Source organism: Battus philenor, unplaced genomic scaffold (genome assembly GCF_028537555.1).
Source record: "Battus philenor isolate CCGP_79_NKW_IND1 unplaced genomic scaffold, ilBatPhil1.0.hap1 SCAF_22, whole genome shotgun sequence".
NCBI classification, from domain to species: Eukaryota; Metazoa; Arthropoda; class Insecta; order Lepidoptera; family Papilionidae; genus Battus; species Battus philenor.
The window spans coordinates 3406878-3422633 of record NW_027181685.1 but is presented as its reverse complement, the minus strand read 5'-3'; the positions used below and the strand labels follow the sequence as shown (position 1 = coordinate 3422633).

Genomic DNA, 15756 nt, shown 5'->3' with positions numbered 1-15756 from the left:
GATAATTTTAATAATCTATATCACCATAACACGAAATACAAAATATAAATATAAAAAAATTTACCTCATAAAATTCTTCAAAAAAACCAAAAATATTTTTTTCTTTCCATCCATAGATACATCTATCGACAATAACAAAAAAAATTGCTTGTTCAAAGAGACTAGGATGATTTTAAATGCCTTTTACTAGAAAAATTAAAAAGTTTTACTTATGATTTTTTGTTAATAAAAATAACTAAAGTGATTAAATGGCAACACCTTGTAAGTTGCTTAAAAAAATATAATTGAAAAAAGAAAAAAGTATCGTGCTTATAGCCTTATCTCATATATATCTTGCATTCGAAGCACACCTAAACAATAATTTTAATAATGACTCTCATAAATAAATCTATGCATCATATGAAATCCAAAAGAAATGTAGATAATAAATGCGTGAAAATAATTGCAAAATCCTGGAAAAAAGAAACAATTGTTAAACAAATATTCAAAAATATATCCAAACTTAAATTAAAACGTTTTCATATAAAAAATAAATCTCTCAAATATCCATATGCACTAAATTAAAAAAAAATTCCAGCCAATATACATATATTAGTTTTTTAACCATTTTTTTCAACTTCTTACTTTATATATCGCTTAACAAAATCGAGAAAAATAACCTAAAAAAAACTATAGCCCCTGTCTTATCAGGAACTATTCAGGTTTTCGGTAAAATCGTTCCAGACTTTCGAAGCCACACTAACAATAACACAGGTATATTTCCACTACAATACATTACGCTATTTACACACATTTACAATTAAAACAACTTAATTTTCACTTAAGATCCTCGTCTTCTTCTTCAGCGTAGAGGAAATCTTCAACGTTCCTCATGAACTTGTTATTAAGTAGCTGATCAGCTACTGCTGTCTCCTGTAAGATCATTACTATAAATAAAAAACCCAAACAGAATTTGTTATATTTTCTAACAGCTGCTATAACACTCATTCTACCGTATTTTTGTAAGTGAAAGAGACAGATGATTATAGTAGGCGTTCAAAATAGAAGGTAGAGATTGTTTACACGTGACTTTCTTTTAATTTTTTAATTCATGTTTATTAGTTATAAATGGAAGAGCCTTAAAGTAGTATATTTATAGCAAAAATCTTTAAAGCTATTAAACCTATTTTCAATCATCTTTTTTCTCTTAAAATGCGACAAGTCAGTTACTTCAAGTTGTGTAGTCTGCAGTGAATATATATTGAACAATAATTAATTTTAATATTTAGTGTTTTCAATTTTGAAAACGATTTTTTTTACTACATTATCGTTACATTATTTATTATTTCTGAAACCATTGATTTTTACAGGTTGTAACATATATTTATTAACAGCAATTGAACTATATATTCACCCCTTTAAAGCTATTATATCAATCAAGATATATAACACCATGCAAATATAACAATTGATAGAGCACATATCATAGCATTCTTTACATGACTGTATGATTTCCCAATGCACATTTAGTAAAACTGTCTGTGAACTTGAGTAGTTATTGTTTTTTTATCTTAAATTTTGAAATGGCAACATTTGTATATTTTCTCGACAAATATATATACTAACATTTTTCTGCCATTGTAAACAAAAAAAAAAAAAAAACCCTTATAATATTTAGAAACACAAATAACTCTCTTTATGCAGTAAAATAAGTAATATCAATAGCTTAACCTAGGCTCGCAATGGATATTCTTAATCTTACAGGATTTCTTAGGGTAATATCCTAGAAAATACCCTCAGAACTATACTATTTTAAACTCTATGAACTTGTAAATGCCAGGCATACATCTTGGCATTTACAGCCATTCCTGTGATATGGTATGTTTTTTTTTTTTTTTTTTTTTTTTTCTTTTTTATGACCCCCGCTATTGGGGGTCTCTCGTACCCCTATCTTTTTGTGGGACAGGGTCTTTTGTTACAGTAATTTTTTCACATATATTTTTTTTTATTTTCATACTCATCAGTCTTTCATCACATATTCTTTTAGTCTGTCTTTCATGCTATATTTCTTTCTTTTGTGCCCTTCTATACTACTCTTCTTTCATCCCTTTTTTTATTTTGTATATCTTATTTTCTAGGTATCACATATTTGCACATTTATTATTTATTTTATAACAGTCTTTTATCTTATACCTAGGTTTTATTTATTTCTATAATCTTTTTAACTATTGTTTTACAATAATATACAAAATCCTGCCTAGTAGCTTTATCGCCTATCAGGGAGGGTATCGTGTCTTCTTTGACCTGAACACCAGACCGGCACTCGAAGTCGAGCCGGAGTCCCCCGAATGCGGGACACCGGGCCACAAGGTGGATCACGGTCTGGCCCACGCCCGGTTCACAGAAGCACGAGGGGTCCTCCTTGAGCTTGAACCTATGAAGGTACTCAGAGAACCCCCCGTGCCCCGTGAAGAGCTGGGCCGAGACCGCGTCCACCTCGATGCTGCGGAGCACGCGGTAGGCTGAGACGGCGTCCGGGAAAAACATCCTCGTTACCGAAGCCGTCGTTCCTTCCACATACCTCCTGTTCCATTCGTCGAGCGACTCCAGTCTCAGTTGCCGCTTGACGAATGAAACAGGGCATCTCTCGTACTCTGGTCGTCTTTTACTCTTCAGGGCCGCTTCCTTGGCCAGCTGGTCCGCCCTCTCGTTCCCCTCCATCCCCGCGTGCGCTTTCACCCAGAACAACCTTACATCCTTCCCTTTCTCTCTCGCTTTCATTACATTCTCCTTCACTCTTAACGCTAAGGGATGGAGGGTGTCCGATCTTGCGACAGTTTCGAGAGCGGACCGCGAGTCGCTCAGTACGGCGCAGACTTGCGCCGACTCGCCGGCCGCGTACCCTGTTGCCTCAGCTAGAGCCAGCAGCTCTGCCTGGTATACGGTGCAGAAGTTGCCCAACTTGAGTTTCTTTGTGTATGACTCTACGGCGCCCCGCTTGACGCAGAACGCCGCACCCACCTTATCCTCTATGCGGCTGCCGTCGGTATAAATTACCAGATCGGCAGCCGCGGTGGCAAGTCGGACTTCCTCCGCACTTTCCCCCAGACAGGAGAACTCCACACCAACTTGACCAGACGGGTGCGGTAGTCTCAGGTAGCTGACCGGTACCTCCAGGTCTCGGTCCTTTACCACCTGCCGGGAATGACCCTTTCTTATTTCAAATAAGCGGGCTGCTTCTTGGACCCGAAGGTCCAGGGGAAGCAACCCGGCAAGTATAAGGGCCGAGTGCAGGGACGCGGTCCTGTGGGTCCTCGCGATTTTCTGCGCGAAGCCCCGCTGGACCGCGCCCAACTGCCTGCGGACCAGCAGCTTCCTAGCCGCCGGCGCCCATGCACTCGCTGCATACAAAATCGTCGGCTCCAGCACCGCCAGATACATCGTTCTGATCACCTCCGAGTTCAGACCCCAAGATACCTTCGCAGCCCTGCACAGCTGACGATAGAGGCCCTGTGCCTTCTTGCTCACGTTCTTCACGTGACTGTTGAACGTGAGCCTATCGTCAACTGTGAGGCCTAGTATCCGGACCTCCCCAGTCCGGCCAAGCGGCTCACCTCCCATGCTCAGTAATGGGTAGTCGAACTTTAGCTTGTTGGTTAGCACCATCACCTTGGTTTTGTGTGGTGCGAACCTCAGCTTGTTCCTGACCCCCCACTCATGAACATGGGCGAGAACGGCGTTGGCCCGACTCGAGATGTCCTGGGCCTTCTGCCCCGAGAAGACCAGCACGACGTCATCTGCGAACGCCTGGCAGTGTGTCCCGGTCTTTGCCACCTCCTCCAGGAGAGGGTTGATGAGGAGGGTCCAGAAGGTTGGGCCGCCTACGGATCCCTGCACGCACCCCTTGGTGGTCTCTCTGGCCCACTCTGCCCCCGCGTACCGTACGGACACCTTGCGATCGCTAAAATAGCTGTCAACAAGACGCCGCAGATTCGCGGGGCAGCGAGTCTCTGCCAGTCTGCACCGTATAGCAGGCCACCAGGCGTTATCGAAGGCTCCCTCTATGTCCAATGATACCAGCACTGCGATCTCCTTCTCCTTCAGCCGGGTTCGCAGATGCTGGATCAGGTCATACAGGGAGTCTTCGGTACACCTCTGCGGCATGAAGCCGTATTGGTGGCTACTGATATACGGTGCAGTGTACCACCGGATCCTACGGACCATCATTTTCTCAAGGACCTTGCCGAGAATCGGCAAGAGTCCGATGGGCCTGTAGGATTTCGGGTGCGTGTAGTCCTCCTTGTCCGGCTTCCGCAACGCTACGACCACTGCCTCCTTCCATCTCGTGGGGAAGTGGGAAAGCGCGAGACACCGGTTGGAGAGCGCGAGGTACAGAACGGGGTCCACGGCGACGGCCGCACGGCAGATGTCCGCGGTGAGTCCGTCAGAGCCAGGTGCCTTCTTGGCGTTGAAGGTCGATACGGACCATCGGAGCTCCTCCATCGTAAACGGGGGGTCGCATGTTCCATCATGGTCCCCCGAATTGACTTCATCGGCTTTAGCTCTTACAGTTCTGTGGTCCGCATTGTCCTTCCCGGGGTCGTCCTCCGGGAAGAAAACCTCCGCCAGCAACCTGGCTGATCCCGCTGCGTCCAGCACTTTACCTGACTGGACGAGGGGGACGTCCTCTCGCCTCACCTCCGTGCGACGCATCACACGGTGGATCCCGTCCCACATGGTCTCGCGATCCTGTCTCTCACAGAAACGCTTCCAGCTATGGGTCTGAGCGCGCCTCGCCTCAAGGCGGTATGCCTCCTTCGCGTCGCAGTACTCGCGCCAGACCAGCTCCTTACGAGCCGGCCTCGCGGCCCTGATCCTTCTCTTCTTCCTCAAGACATCCGCCTTGAGGAGAGAGAGCTGTTCGGACCACCAGGGCAATTCCGTCCTCTTCCGCTTGGAGACCTTCGGCAGGACCAACTCGCAAGCGTCCCTCACGGTTTCCACATACCGACCGACCGTGCTGTCCAACGCCCCCTTTTCGGTGATCTGATTCACCTCGGTAGGCGTCAGACAGCGATCCGATAGCAGCCGAGCGACAGTTCGATGGAACTCGCCCCAGTCTGCCCTACGGGTAGTGTACTGCCGTGTGGTCCGCTTGACGTCCGTGCCTTGGGACCTCTCAAACTTCAGATTGAACACAATTGCCCTGTGGTCCGACGAGGATATGTCGTCCACGAGGCTCCAGCCCACCGCTCGGTCGAGCAGGGTGGTCGAGCAAGCAGTAATGTCGACGCGACTGGAGTAATGCTTACCGCCCCGATACGTATCAAACGTCGGCTCAGACCCCTGGTTCAACACGTGCACTCCCAGTTGGTCGAGGGCGGCTGCGACCTCCTCCCCCCTTCGGTCCGTGGACCGGCTACCCCACCAGGTGTTATGCGCATTGACGTCGCCACCCAGTACCACGTTGGCAGTCCCCAAGCCCTCCACGGCCGAGTCGATCCGGTCCAGGTATGGTCCGACGGGCGTATTAGGCTCCAGGTAGACGGACACCACCCCTATCTCCCAAGCCCCAGTCCTCAGCCTGGCCACAGCAACGTTGCCAGACGTGAGTTGGGGACATTGAGTGATATCGATAGTGTCGTCGAATAGCACAATGGCCGCCTTGACAACCTCCCCGTTGCCTCGCGCGACACATTGTACCACCCTTGTCCCTGGGTAGTGCCTCATCTCGCCAATAGCGCCGATATACGGCTCCTGGACCAATGCGAACGCCCAGCCTCTCTTCGGCGCTTCGCATATCAGCTCGGCAGTAGCGAGCTTGGACCTTTGCAGGTTTAGCTGCGCCACGCGGTACTGGTGGTGCCCTGCGCGGAGAGTGCGGTGGGTCACCTGGGCGCCCGATATGGTATGTTATAGCAACAAAGTCATTACCCGACTAGTCATGTGTAATTTGAAGTATAATTATGAATGATATTAAAAATCTATTAGAAAGGCCTACACGCCAACATATGTATACATAATACCCACGCGTGTCAACTATAAGCATTAATGAATTTGTGTGAAGCAGACATGGAAAAGGAATTCAGTTTACGATTGTTATTGGTCGCGACCCTGACATGCATTTTACTTAAAAAATCTCCCCATTGGAAACTTTAACGATCAATGAAAATGAACATGTAGAAGAAAAGAAAACAGTTTATATGAAAAATAATTTATTGCAAGCAAACACAATGAGTACAAAAACAAACCAAAGGCATAATAAGCATGGCATATCAACAATTAAAACATGCAACATTACAAAAACATCATGCAGTTGTACTTCAAACCTAAACAATAACATGCATTGAAAAACGTTATATTGAAAAATAAAATTATATCCATACAAAATTGCAAATATATAGCAAATTTAGAGAATTCTTTGATAAAAACAAGTAGATTTTTTTACTAAATTTTGCACAATTTTATTATATGGCAACCCAAAAGGTAAAGCAACCTAACTGGAACAAAGCAATACTGACAATATATAATATTATCAAACGGTTTAAACTAAAACACATGATTACATTAATATTTTGTAAAAATAAATCTTTGGTTGAAATTTCTTTTAAAATAGTAAAATGCGTTGTTGGCAAAAAATTGGTAGCATTTATTACACTTGTAATGTTTTTGGCAATTTCATGACAGTTATATAATAATTTCAAATGAAATTAAGAAAGTTTAGAATCACTAAAATTTACTTATTTTATGTGGTACCATTTTCTATTGTATTGCTATTTACACGATAATTTTAATATATTTAACAACTTTGTATGGATTTATTTAGACAAAATAAAATATTAATATTACAATCCATAATTTAAAAGTCCCTTGAAAAAATAAAAGAAATACAAAAAACAAAAAAAAATTGTAGACCTATAACAATTTGCCCTTCAATTCTAAATAAATTTAAAAGCCTTAAACTTAAAAAAAAATCAAAAGAAAAAGATTTTTATGAGTCTTTGGACAACACTATCACAGTTCACTGATAATTAAGATCATGAGCAATAAAGCCTTAATCACACTATGGACGGTAAAAATATATTTCAAAAAATAATTACATCATTTTTAAAGATAATCTTGATTTTATTTATTATCAACAATTTAAACACATGCAATACTATTGATATTAAATAAAAAATATCTTTAATCAGTGTATATATATACTATAATTTCCTTTTATTTTATATTATTCATAGATAATGTCATTTACGTATGTGCACATAAATATTTGAAATATTACTTCCATAAGCAGTAACTTTTGAAAAAAAAAAAGGTTGCATTTCAAAAAACTAAATAAACCATCACAGTGTGATAACGGCCTAATAGGAAAGTTTATATGAAAGGGTTTTTTTTATTTTAACAGAAACGTCGCGAAGGCACCGTCCAGAATTGGGTGGGTCGAGACGGATCAAAGCACTTATATGGAGACTGTAAAATTAAATGTTTTGTATATTTATGTGCCATATTTTTGGGCTACAAAACTGAATAGACAGAAAAGTCAATTCACATGTCTTATTAGTGTCGAATCAAGGCATTGGAGAATCTCCCTTGAGAAAAACCCTCTCCCTAGAGAAAAACCCTTGGTCTCTCACTTAACCTTCGAGTGATGCCTTACAATTTTTTTTTATATTAGTACACCTACTACAATGCAATATTTGTCATTTTCATATATAAAAGCAGTCTATATTAACTCTGATAAAACGTGTATGGTCTACTACATAGTTATTTTTTTAAACTTTAAAATTTTGAATCCAAAATAATTTATCTTACATTTCATGCACATTAAATTTATAACATTAAGACTTAATCCGAAAAACATATGAGTGATACTTATGTCCAGCAGTGGGCGTCTTACGGCTGAAACGATGCTAATGATTTTGACTGTATGGTACTCAAGAGGACCAAAACACTGTTTAATAACTGGCATAGCAAGACCAGAAAATCTTGACATCGAGACAGTTTATTATAATTACATAGCGCCATCTATTATTATCTTTTGAAACTAATTCCTTCCAAAATAAATTAATTTACATTTTATTATCATCTCATCGTCATTTCAGCCATATAATGTCCCCTACTGCTAATCAGCCTCTGCATTGCCCCCTCCCCTAAAATTCCAATAGGACCTGTTAGAAGCAGCCAGCGTAGGGCGTCTTACGACGAATTTGACAAGGTCGTCTTTCCATCTTATGTGTACCATCCTACTCTGCGATTGCAGATCTTTAGCCTCCACCTTAGAAACTCAAGGCCTGGGGGAGTAATTAAAACTTACCGTAGAATTAAGTCCCGGAAAAGACAGTAAACAGATGATCATAACGGTCATGTTATCACAGCCCAGACCACCAGTGGCACAATTGGGCGCCAGGCAACTCTGCATGAGGGCCTCACATACGGCGGCTGGCTGCCATCCACTCAGTAACCGAGCTCGACAGAAGGATAACACCTCCTATAAAAACAAAAACATGTTATTACCACATCTTCTTCTTCTCCGTTCCACTCTATGAACGCCCACTGCATGGCATAGGCCCCTCCTCCCAAAGATTACCAAAATGACGTAGCCGCCACTTGAGAACCTTTCGGCCCCAGCGGCCATGGTTTGCACGAGCGATGTGCCCCGCCCACTGCCACTTCAGACAAGCAGTTCTTCAAGCTGTCTCCGTGATTTTAGTTCTTCCCCAGATCTCATTTCTGATTCGGTCTCACATCGAAACTCCGAGCATAACGCTCTCTATTGCTTTAAATAAGCTCTACTTACATATAATGTGTTTTGTGTCCAAATATAATTAATTTTTAGCCTTCGACAACTTCTTCGATTCGAATTGAGTATGGTGGTTATGGGATGATAGGAATCGAGTTTTTTACGCCTTTTTCCAAAATTGACCGATTTTGGGACTAATCGAAACATCCTCCAAAATGGTTTGAGCTAAGCCAAATGTTATAACAACTTTTTACAAATTGACACATGGCATAAGTTATAGTCCTACCAACCTAGGAAAAAATTCCATCCTTCCTAATACCTGGGAGTTTTAAACGACAATTCAACCTTACTTTTAGATCACAGTAATAAACTAAGTCTTTATAGATATTACTTACTTCATTAGATAAAACCTCCCAAATACCATCGCAGGCAATGACTATGAACTCCCAATCATCGGTCAATGGTCGGACCAGCACATCAGGGAAAGCTACAATAAACAAAATATTTATATTAGAAGATTATCTCAAAATCATGGGACCATAAACTTAAGAAAACTCTAGAATACTAACTATTTATGTAAATTTTATCACCATCATCATTTCGGACATATGACGTCCAACAGTGAACATAGGCCTAGGTGGAAAGAACCTGCATCCAGTGTCTTCCAACGAGAATAACAAGCCTTATGTAACTGGTTGATGGTCTCAGGCCCAGAGCGAAAAAATTTTGAAAGCAAGCTAAAATTTCACTAAAAAGTAAAAAGAAATATAAAAAAAAATGAATATAATACTATTTTTAAAAGAAAAAATTACTATGACTGCCATCACACGAGGCAATTTCCTTCAGACAACCATGGTATGGAAACAGTGGAGGGATAAATAACAGATAGCACTGCCACTTCGAGATACCAAGCCAACTAAAAATGTACTTACCAGTCACAATCTGTTCTTTAGGTGATAAACTGTAGTTCCTTTTGAACACATAGTCACCCAGAGCCCTCGATAATGCCAAATTTCCATTCACCCGGTTCAACTGGACCCAGCCTCCACCCGCTGTGATCCTTCGTAATTCCTCTTCATTGTTCGGCTTGTGGTCATATGACAATACTTCTACCTAAAATCATAATTAGACCAATGACATATCTAAATCTAAAATGAGCTATAATAACCACAATGTTATACTCATTGTGATGTATCCGATGCAAATGAGTTAATTATTAAATACTATTTACAACAAAAGATTTGGCGGCTCTTGTAAGTGAGAGAAAAGGCTTGTATTTTACTGACGAACAATTACACTGCATGATCGCAAACAGATATAACAAAAGTGATGCAAAAAAACTCGTCATGGAGTTTACTCATGGCCAGTCAACAATGTGTTAAAATACTAATCACTGGGTGATAATTGAATCTTTCATTGAAATATGATCTTCATGCCTAAGACCACAGACCAGAAGTTTGATAATGAATCTGATAAAGAAACTGTTTCTTTTTCTTTCATTAACAGGATGATTAGTCATAAATGTTAAAGCTTAAAAGGGTCGAATGTATATCATGTTCATTTGCTATCAGTTAATGTATAGTACACCCTCTTATCTAAATACTTATGGTTTCAGAAACAATAAATACTACGAAAAAAAGGAAGAAAATGTTTTCATAATTCAGATGAGAATTGATTATTCTTAACTACCTCTCCCTGTAGACTTTGTACTGAAATTTTTGGGCTACCTCAATCCAAAAGAAAAGATAAATTAATCTAACATATATCTGAGTGATCACTTTGTACAGGATGTTTGGAAGCTATTACGCCTATAACCAATCACCCTGTTATATGTCACTTATAATTCACAAAGTACTTACTGCTCCTCTAACACTTGCAATAGCCCGAGAATCTCCAACATTGGCACAGTACAATACATTATCTTTAATAAGCACCACAACAGCTGTACTCCCAGCAACCTTCTCCTGTAGCATATCTTCTTCTAACATTGCCTGGTCAAGGTCGAGAAAACCCTGAAAAAAAGATGGTGTTTGTTATACAATTGTACATTTTGTACAAAAAATTTACATATATATTGCCCCATGAAGTTAGGTTCAATTTCGGTTTTCAAGGCATAAACAAAGACTGCGTTTTTGACAATGTCCAAAAACAGAGTCCTGCACAAATTCTTATTTGAAACTTATAACACTGAATAAGTGGTGTTAAGTGTATCAACTTTTCCCATCCTTCTTTCGTCGTTTTCCCAATGCTGGGGGTCGTGACATCAACCATGCAATTACTTGGCCTTTTAAGATGTGTACATAAACATTTATATTAAACCACTCGGCTTGAATTTGGTCAAACCAACGCATCAGGCTTCACCCCTTAGTTTCTTACTGTCAACTTTGCCGGTAACAATAAGTTTTATATGAACAACTAATATTCCCTCTGAACTGGTACACGCCTTGTGGTGGTTAACCGTGGTGATATCACACAAGGTTGATCTCTAGGTGACTCAAGGTAGTCATTTAACCATAATAGGTGAAGAGATTGCCAAGTATAGTGCGCTAGGTTCTGGTGCATCTTAGTTGGAATAAAATGTAATAAAGTATATTAAATGTATATTAAAGTATATTAGTTATTAAACAATTTGAAAGAATTATCAGCAAAAAGATCTTACAGAGCTCAAAGGTTGAGAGAATAATTTTCTATTGTAAGTGAATTAAAATCTATAGTTAAGTACAATACCTGTTTGAGTGCATCTTCAATGTTGCCAAGATGGTACTCTGGCCGGCTTGTTATAAACTTGTGTAAATGCTTGCCAGCATACTCTGCTATATTTGCCCCTGGAATAGTAGGTATCACAATTTAAAATAAATAAGAAAGGACCAATATCTAGCCACCTCCGCAGATTAGTGCTAAACACCTCGGTGTTTAGCACTAATCTGTGTAACAACTCCTGAAGATGCCCCGTGGAGGGGTGAAACACGTGTTGAGTGAATTTACGGTGGCGGTTGTGTAGTTGGCATTGTCTGTCGCATGCGCATTTACGAGCGGGCTGGCGGGCGGTGCACTTTCATGCACGACAACCACTGCATGTGCGGAGGTGGCTAGATATTGGTCCTTTCTTATTTAGGATGGACTTCCGCAATGTAACGCCTGAATCCATTAAACAATTTAAAATATCTTGTATTTAACTGTACATAAGATTTAATTTGCCACTGAACAATTTTTCAGATGAAAGAGTGGCGAATATTTTCGATGGTCACAATGGGATTGACATGTGCAAACATGGATAAAACCCCAGTCTAATTTGCAATATTTTTTTTTATTGCAGATTATCAAAAAAATTGCATTAAGTTTATAAAAAAATTATTGCATACACTTAAAAATGGTGCATAAAAGAGAATAAGCATTTAAATAAAATAATTTTATAAATACATTCACAATGTAAGTTTTATTTAATGTATTTTTATACATACTAAGGACCCAATTATTTGCATATTTAAAAAAAAAACATCTCCCGGTGTCCTATTATGTTATGTAAATTCTTAACTTTTGAATGATAGTACCTTGTTAGAATAGGAAAAGCATTGTCTGCCATTTACTAACTTCATTTACAAGATCAACCCCACAGTTTCACTCATTTTTAGTCAAAATATTAAATACATATGTGGTCTGATAAATAGCAGCGATCTATTTCTATACAGTAATCTCTAATATTAACTGCAATAGCCCACAAAACAAATTCTAATAATTCACATTTCAAATAGCAATAAATTATATAATATTAATACCTCCATGTCCATCATAAACACCAAAGAAAGCGGTACCAGGATCATCAGGTAGGGACAGTATGTGAGTATGAGAATCATCCATAGAGACCCTCCAGCCCTGCATACAGGACGACCCAACCAGGTACCTTGAATCGCGGCATGTTGATGACTGCTTCTCGGTAACAGGCTCCGACAAGGTTTGTCCCATCACTCTGTAATTATATGTCTAATATAATTTTCAAACTTTATTCCACCATGTATTAATATTTGTCCATTCCTGAGAAAATGCACAACTTGGAGAGGAAGCCACGAATAAATTAGACATGAAGATATTCCCAATGGGGAATCTGCTCTGGTCACAATTTATCTTTCAACACATCTACTCATACTCTAATTACCTGATAAGGAAGAAAGTAAAATGTAATTTGAATCATAGATTATTGAAAATTTATTAAAAACACTTCATCAGACTCAGCATCAGTAAATTGAAGTGGCCAGATAGTGCACTGAACAGTTGTTGGCTGGAGCCTTAAAGTTCTGGATTAGAGACCAGGAAATGGTAAGTGCAACACTAGACATTGTCCTATAATGTTGACAAATGGCCTAAAGGTCATCAGAAAAATGATAGATGCAGGTTGCTTCCAATTGATCTTATTGGAAATTTATGAAGGACACAAATAGGCCCCTATATATATCAGAGGACTTTCTATGTCTAAAATAATAATGATAAGATTCAGTGTTTATTTAAACATTTTAATGACATAGGACATAAAATCTTATATTAAAGATTACAATTAGTGACGGAACAATTGTTTTTGTTCTTGTTGTTAGGACACAAACCAAACAATAAAGTAATTAATACAGAGACATAATACATGTAGTTATAACAATATTTTCTTTAACTTCTGAAATACAAAACTGCATAGTATGGTGTAGGCACTTGTTGGCTAAGGCTAAATGGTTTTTCATCATATAGAAATCTGAAAAGAGGATCATATCACAATAGCTTTTTAATTAAGAGTAAATTTGTACAAAAGTAAAAAAAGTCATGATAATACTTGAAATGTGGCATATAGTCCTACAATTTTCACACTGACCAATAATATTCCTTTATCTTTTCTTTTAGGTTACAAATAAATTTAGTTACCAATAAAGACCATCAAAATTACCAATTATCATTCCGTCCATGTAATGCAACAGTTATCAATATCAGTGCTTATCTGTGTGATCTTATAATATAAAGGAGTTAATTATTATAACGATATTAAATTTCAGTGTCAAATGCAGCCGCATATACAGTCATATTCACTCTAGTGTTCGTATAGTTTACAGGTTTGATTCTCAGGATAATGCCTTATATATAAAACACGCTAGGCATTAATTATATAAGATTACCAGTGCTTGCAAACAAGTTTCTAGAATATCTAATAGAACCAGTTGTTACCTCGCAGAAGTCCATCCTAACTAAGAAAGGAACTAACTAATATATAGCTACTTCCACTATGCAGCAGTAGTTGTACAATGAAGAGCACTGCCCGCCAGCCCACTGATAAATGCACGTGCAGTAAACACAACTACCACCATTAATCTACTCTACATGTGCTTCACCCCTCCACAGGGCATCCCCAGGAGATGTAAGACCGGTTCGGTCACTTCATTGCACAACTAGTGCTGCATAGCAGAAGTAGCTATACATTAGTTCCTTTCCTAGTTAAGTTTCCAGAGTAGGAGAGGCGGAGCCCTCTATATAAAATAATGCCACACTTTAATCGCTATGGTATTTTTCCCACAAATATATGTTGAGAGAGGCCAATGGCCTGAAGCGACATACTTATGATACAAATAGCTTAAAACAATACATTTTTTTAACTTGGTACTCCAGTTATCTTTTAAAGTCTGTACTGATGTACACACATACTGTGTAAATGACATTGCAATACTTCTCTAAATATCCACAATACATACCCTATTGTTAATATTTCATTAGGCTTTTACATATTTGCTTTATAAAATTAAAACAACTACAATAAACGATTTTAAGTAAATAGGTACAAGAAACGATACCAAATATAGGATAAAGGTGTCTATGATAAGATAACAGTTCAATTAAAGGTGACACAAAATTGATATACATACAATATTAAATCTGTGCACAAAAGTTATAGTTTGTATGGAATAACCTAGTGTAATATATTTAAAATTAATGCAATATATAATATACTTTCCCGGAAAGTCTCCCGTTTTGCCTCTATATCCGTCAATTATGACTAACTACTGATGTCATTCGCACTTTTGTAGCATCATACCCTTGTTTTCTTTATAAAAGTCACATCAAAGTCATTATTAAATTGCAAAAGGAAAAAAATCATAACTTGAATATTATATTTGTTTGGATATACATGCAGATATTTGCAAAACTATTAAAAAATAAAAACAAAAACACTAATAATACGTTAGTTACCATCTTTAATAGATGAAAACAAAAAACAGTATTTGCAAATTTCATACTCACAGTTTCAATTTAACTATTACGTATGTTTATCTTCTCGATGTTGTTCTATATTAAATAATTCCGTAATTAAATTCGCCTGACTGCTTTAAAGTGCGTAAATATTATAGGTAAATATCAGAGCAAACGTCAAAACGACAAATCCACTATAGACAATTTTCTTTAATGAACTAAGTCTATACTTAGTCAATGTATTTTCAATTTTAATTATGTGTATTCATCACTATAATACGCTATTTACATATATTAATAATCATTCAATGTACCTGAATTAAATATGTATATAAAAGAAACAAGAAACAAATATCGTATTAAAATTTACCTTAAAATTTTAGATGCGGAAAACATGCTTATTGTTCTTATTAGGGCCTAAGTCCTTTATTACAAGGAATATACCAAAGCTATTGTAATTTGTTCTAAATTAATAAATATTGAAACAAAAATATTTGAAATTATAAAATGTCAATAATATTTTCATGACATATAAGCTGTGACTGACAATTTCAAAGAAACATTTATTCATTGGCGGGAAATTCAACAATGCCAGTTTGAATCTTTTCCGGCGTTTTATGATACAAGGGTAAATTTAATATGATCTTTAACAATATTTCGTGTGCAGGTTTCAATAATATTAAATAAGCATTCACTGTTGATATTGATAATAATTTATGTTCATCATTATACCAACAACCATTTTATATAGTGATCAGGACCAAGCTTTATTTCGATGCCTATTTATTATTTTATAATTCATGTATAAAAATATCGCTGTC

General features: G+C 38.3%; 1 protein-coding gene across 3 annotated transcripts; it reads right to left on the bottom strand.

Moving 5' to 3' along the window:
• Positions 1 to 427: 427 nt before the first annotated feature.
• On the bottom strand, positions 428 to 15098 carry LOC137923722 (probable protein phosphatase 2C T23F11.1). 3 transcript variants are annotated; one of them, XM_068766975.1, is made up of 8 exons: positions 14987 to 15098; positions 12496 to 12686; positions 11447 to 11544; positions 10579 to 10731; positions 9652 to 9832; positions 9115 to 9206; positions 8294 to 8467; positions 428 to 912 (listed from the first exon to the last, which is right to left on the bottom strand). In XM_068766975.1, the coding sequence occupies exons 2-8, from the start codon at positions 12680 to 12682 to the stop codon at positions 817 to 819; spliced, it is 981 nt and encodes a 326-aa protein (XP_068623076.1). In that variant the 5' UTR covers positions 12683 to 12686; positions 14987 to 15098; the 3' UTR covers positions 428 to 816. The 3 variants fall into 3 exon arrangements, with proteins under 3 accessions (XP_068623076.1, XP_068623077.1, XP_068623078.1); XM_068766976.1 differs by lacking the exon at positions 14987 to 15098 and adding an exon at positions 14440 to 14458; XM_068766977.1 differs by lacking the exon at positions 428 to 912 and adding an exon at positions 7344 to 7449.
• Positions 15099 to 15756: the final 658 nt, after the last annotated feature.

Excerpts from the sequence above, each read along its gene's own strand:
- LOC137923722 (XM_068766975.1), bottom strand. The coding sequence starts at position 12,682 with ATGGGACAAACCTTGTCGGAGCCTGTTACCGAGAAGCAGTCATCAACA. Across the intron at positions 9,833-10,578 it reads TTGCAAGTGTTAGAGGAGCA|GTAGAAGTATTGTCATATGA; the intron begins GTAAGTACTTTG and ends TTATGATTTTAG. Across the intron at positions 9,207-9,651 it reads TAAAGAACAGATTGTGACTG|CTTTCCCTGATGTGCTGGTC; the intron begins GTAAGTACATTT and ends TGTTTATTGTAG.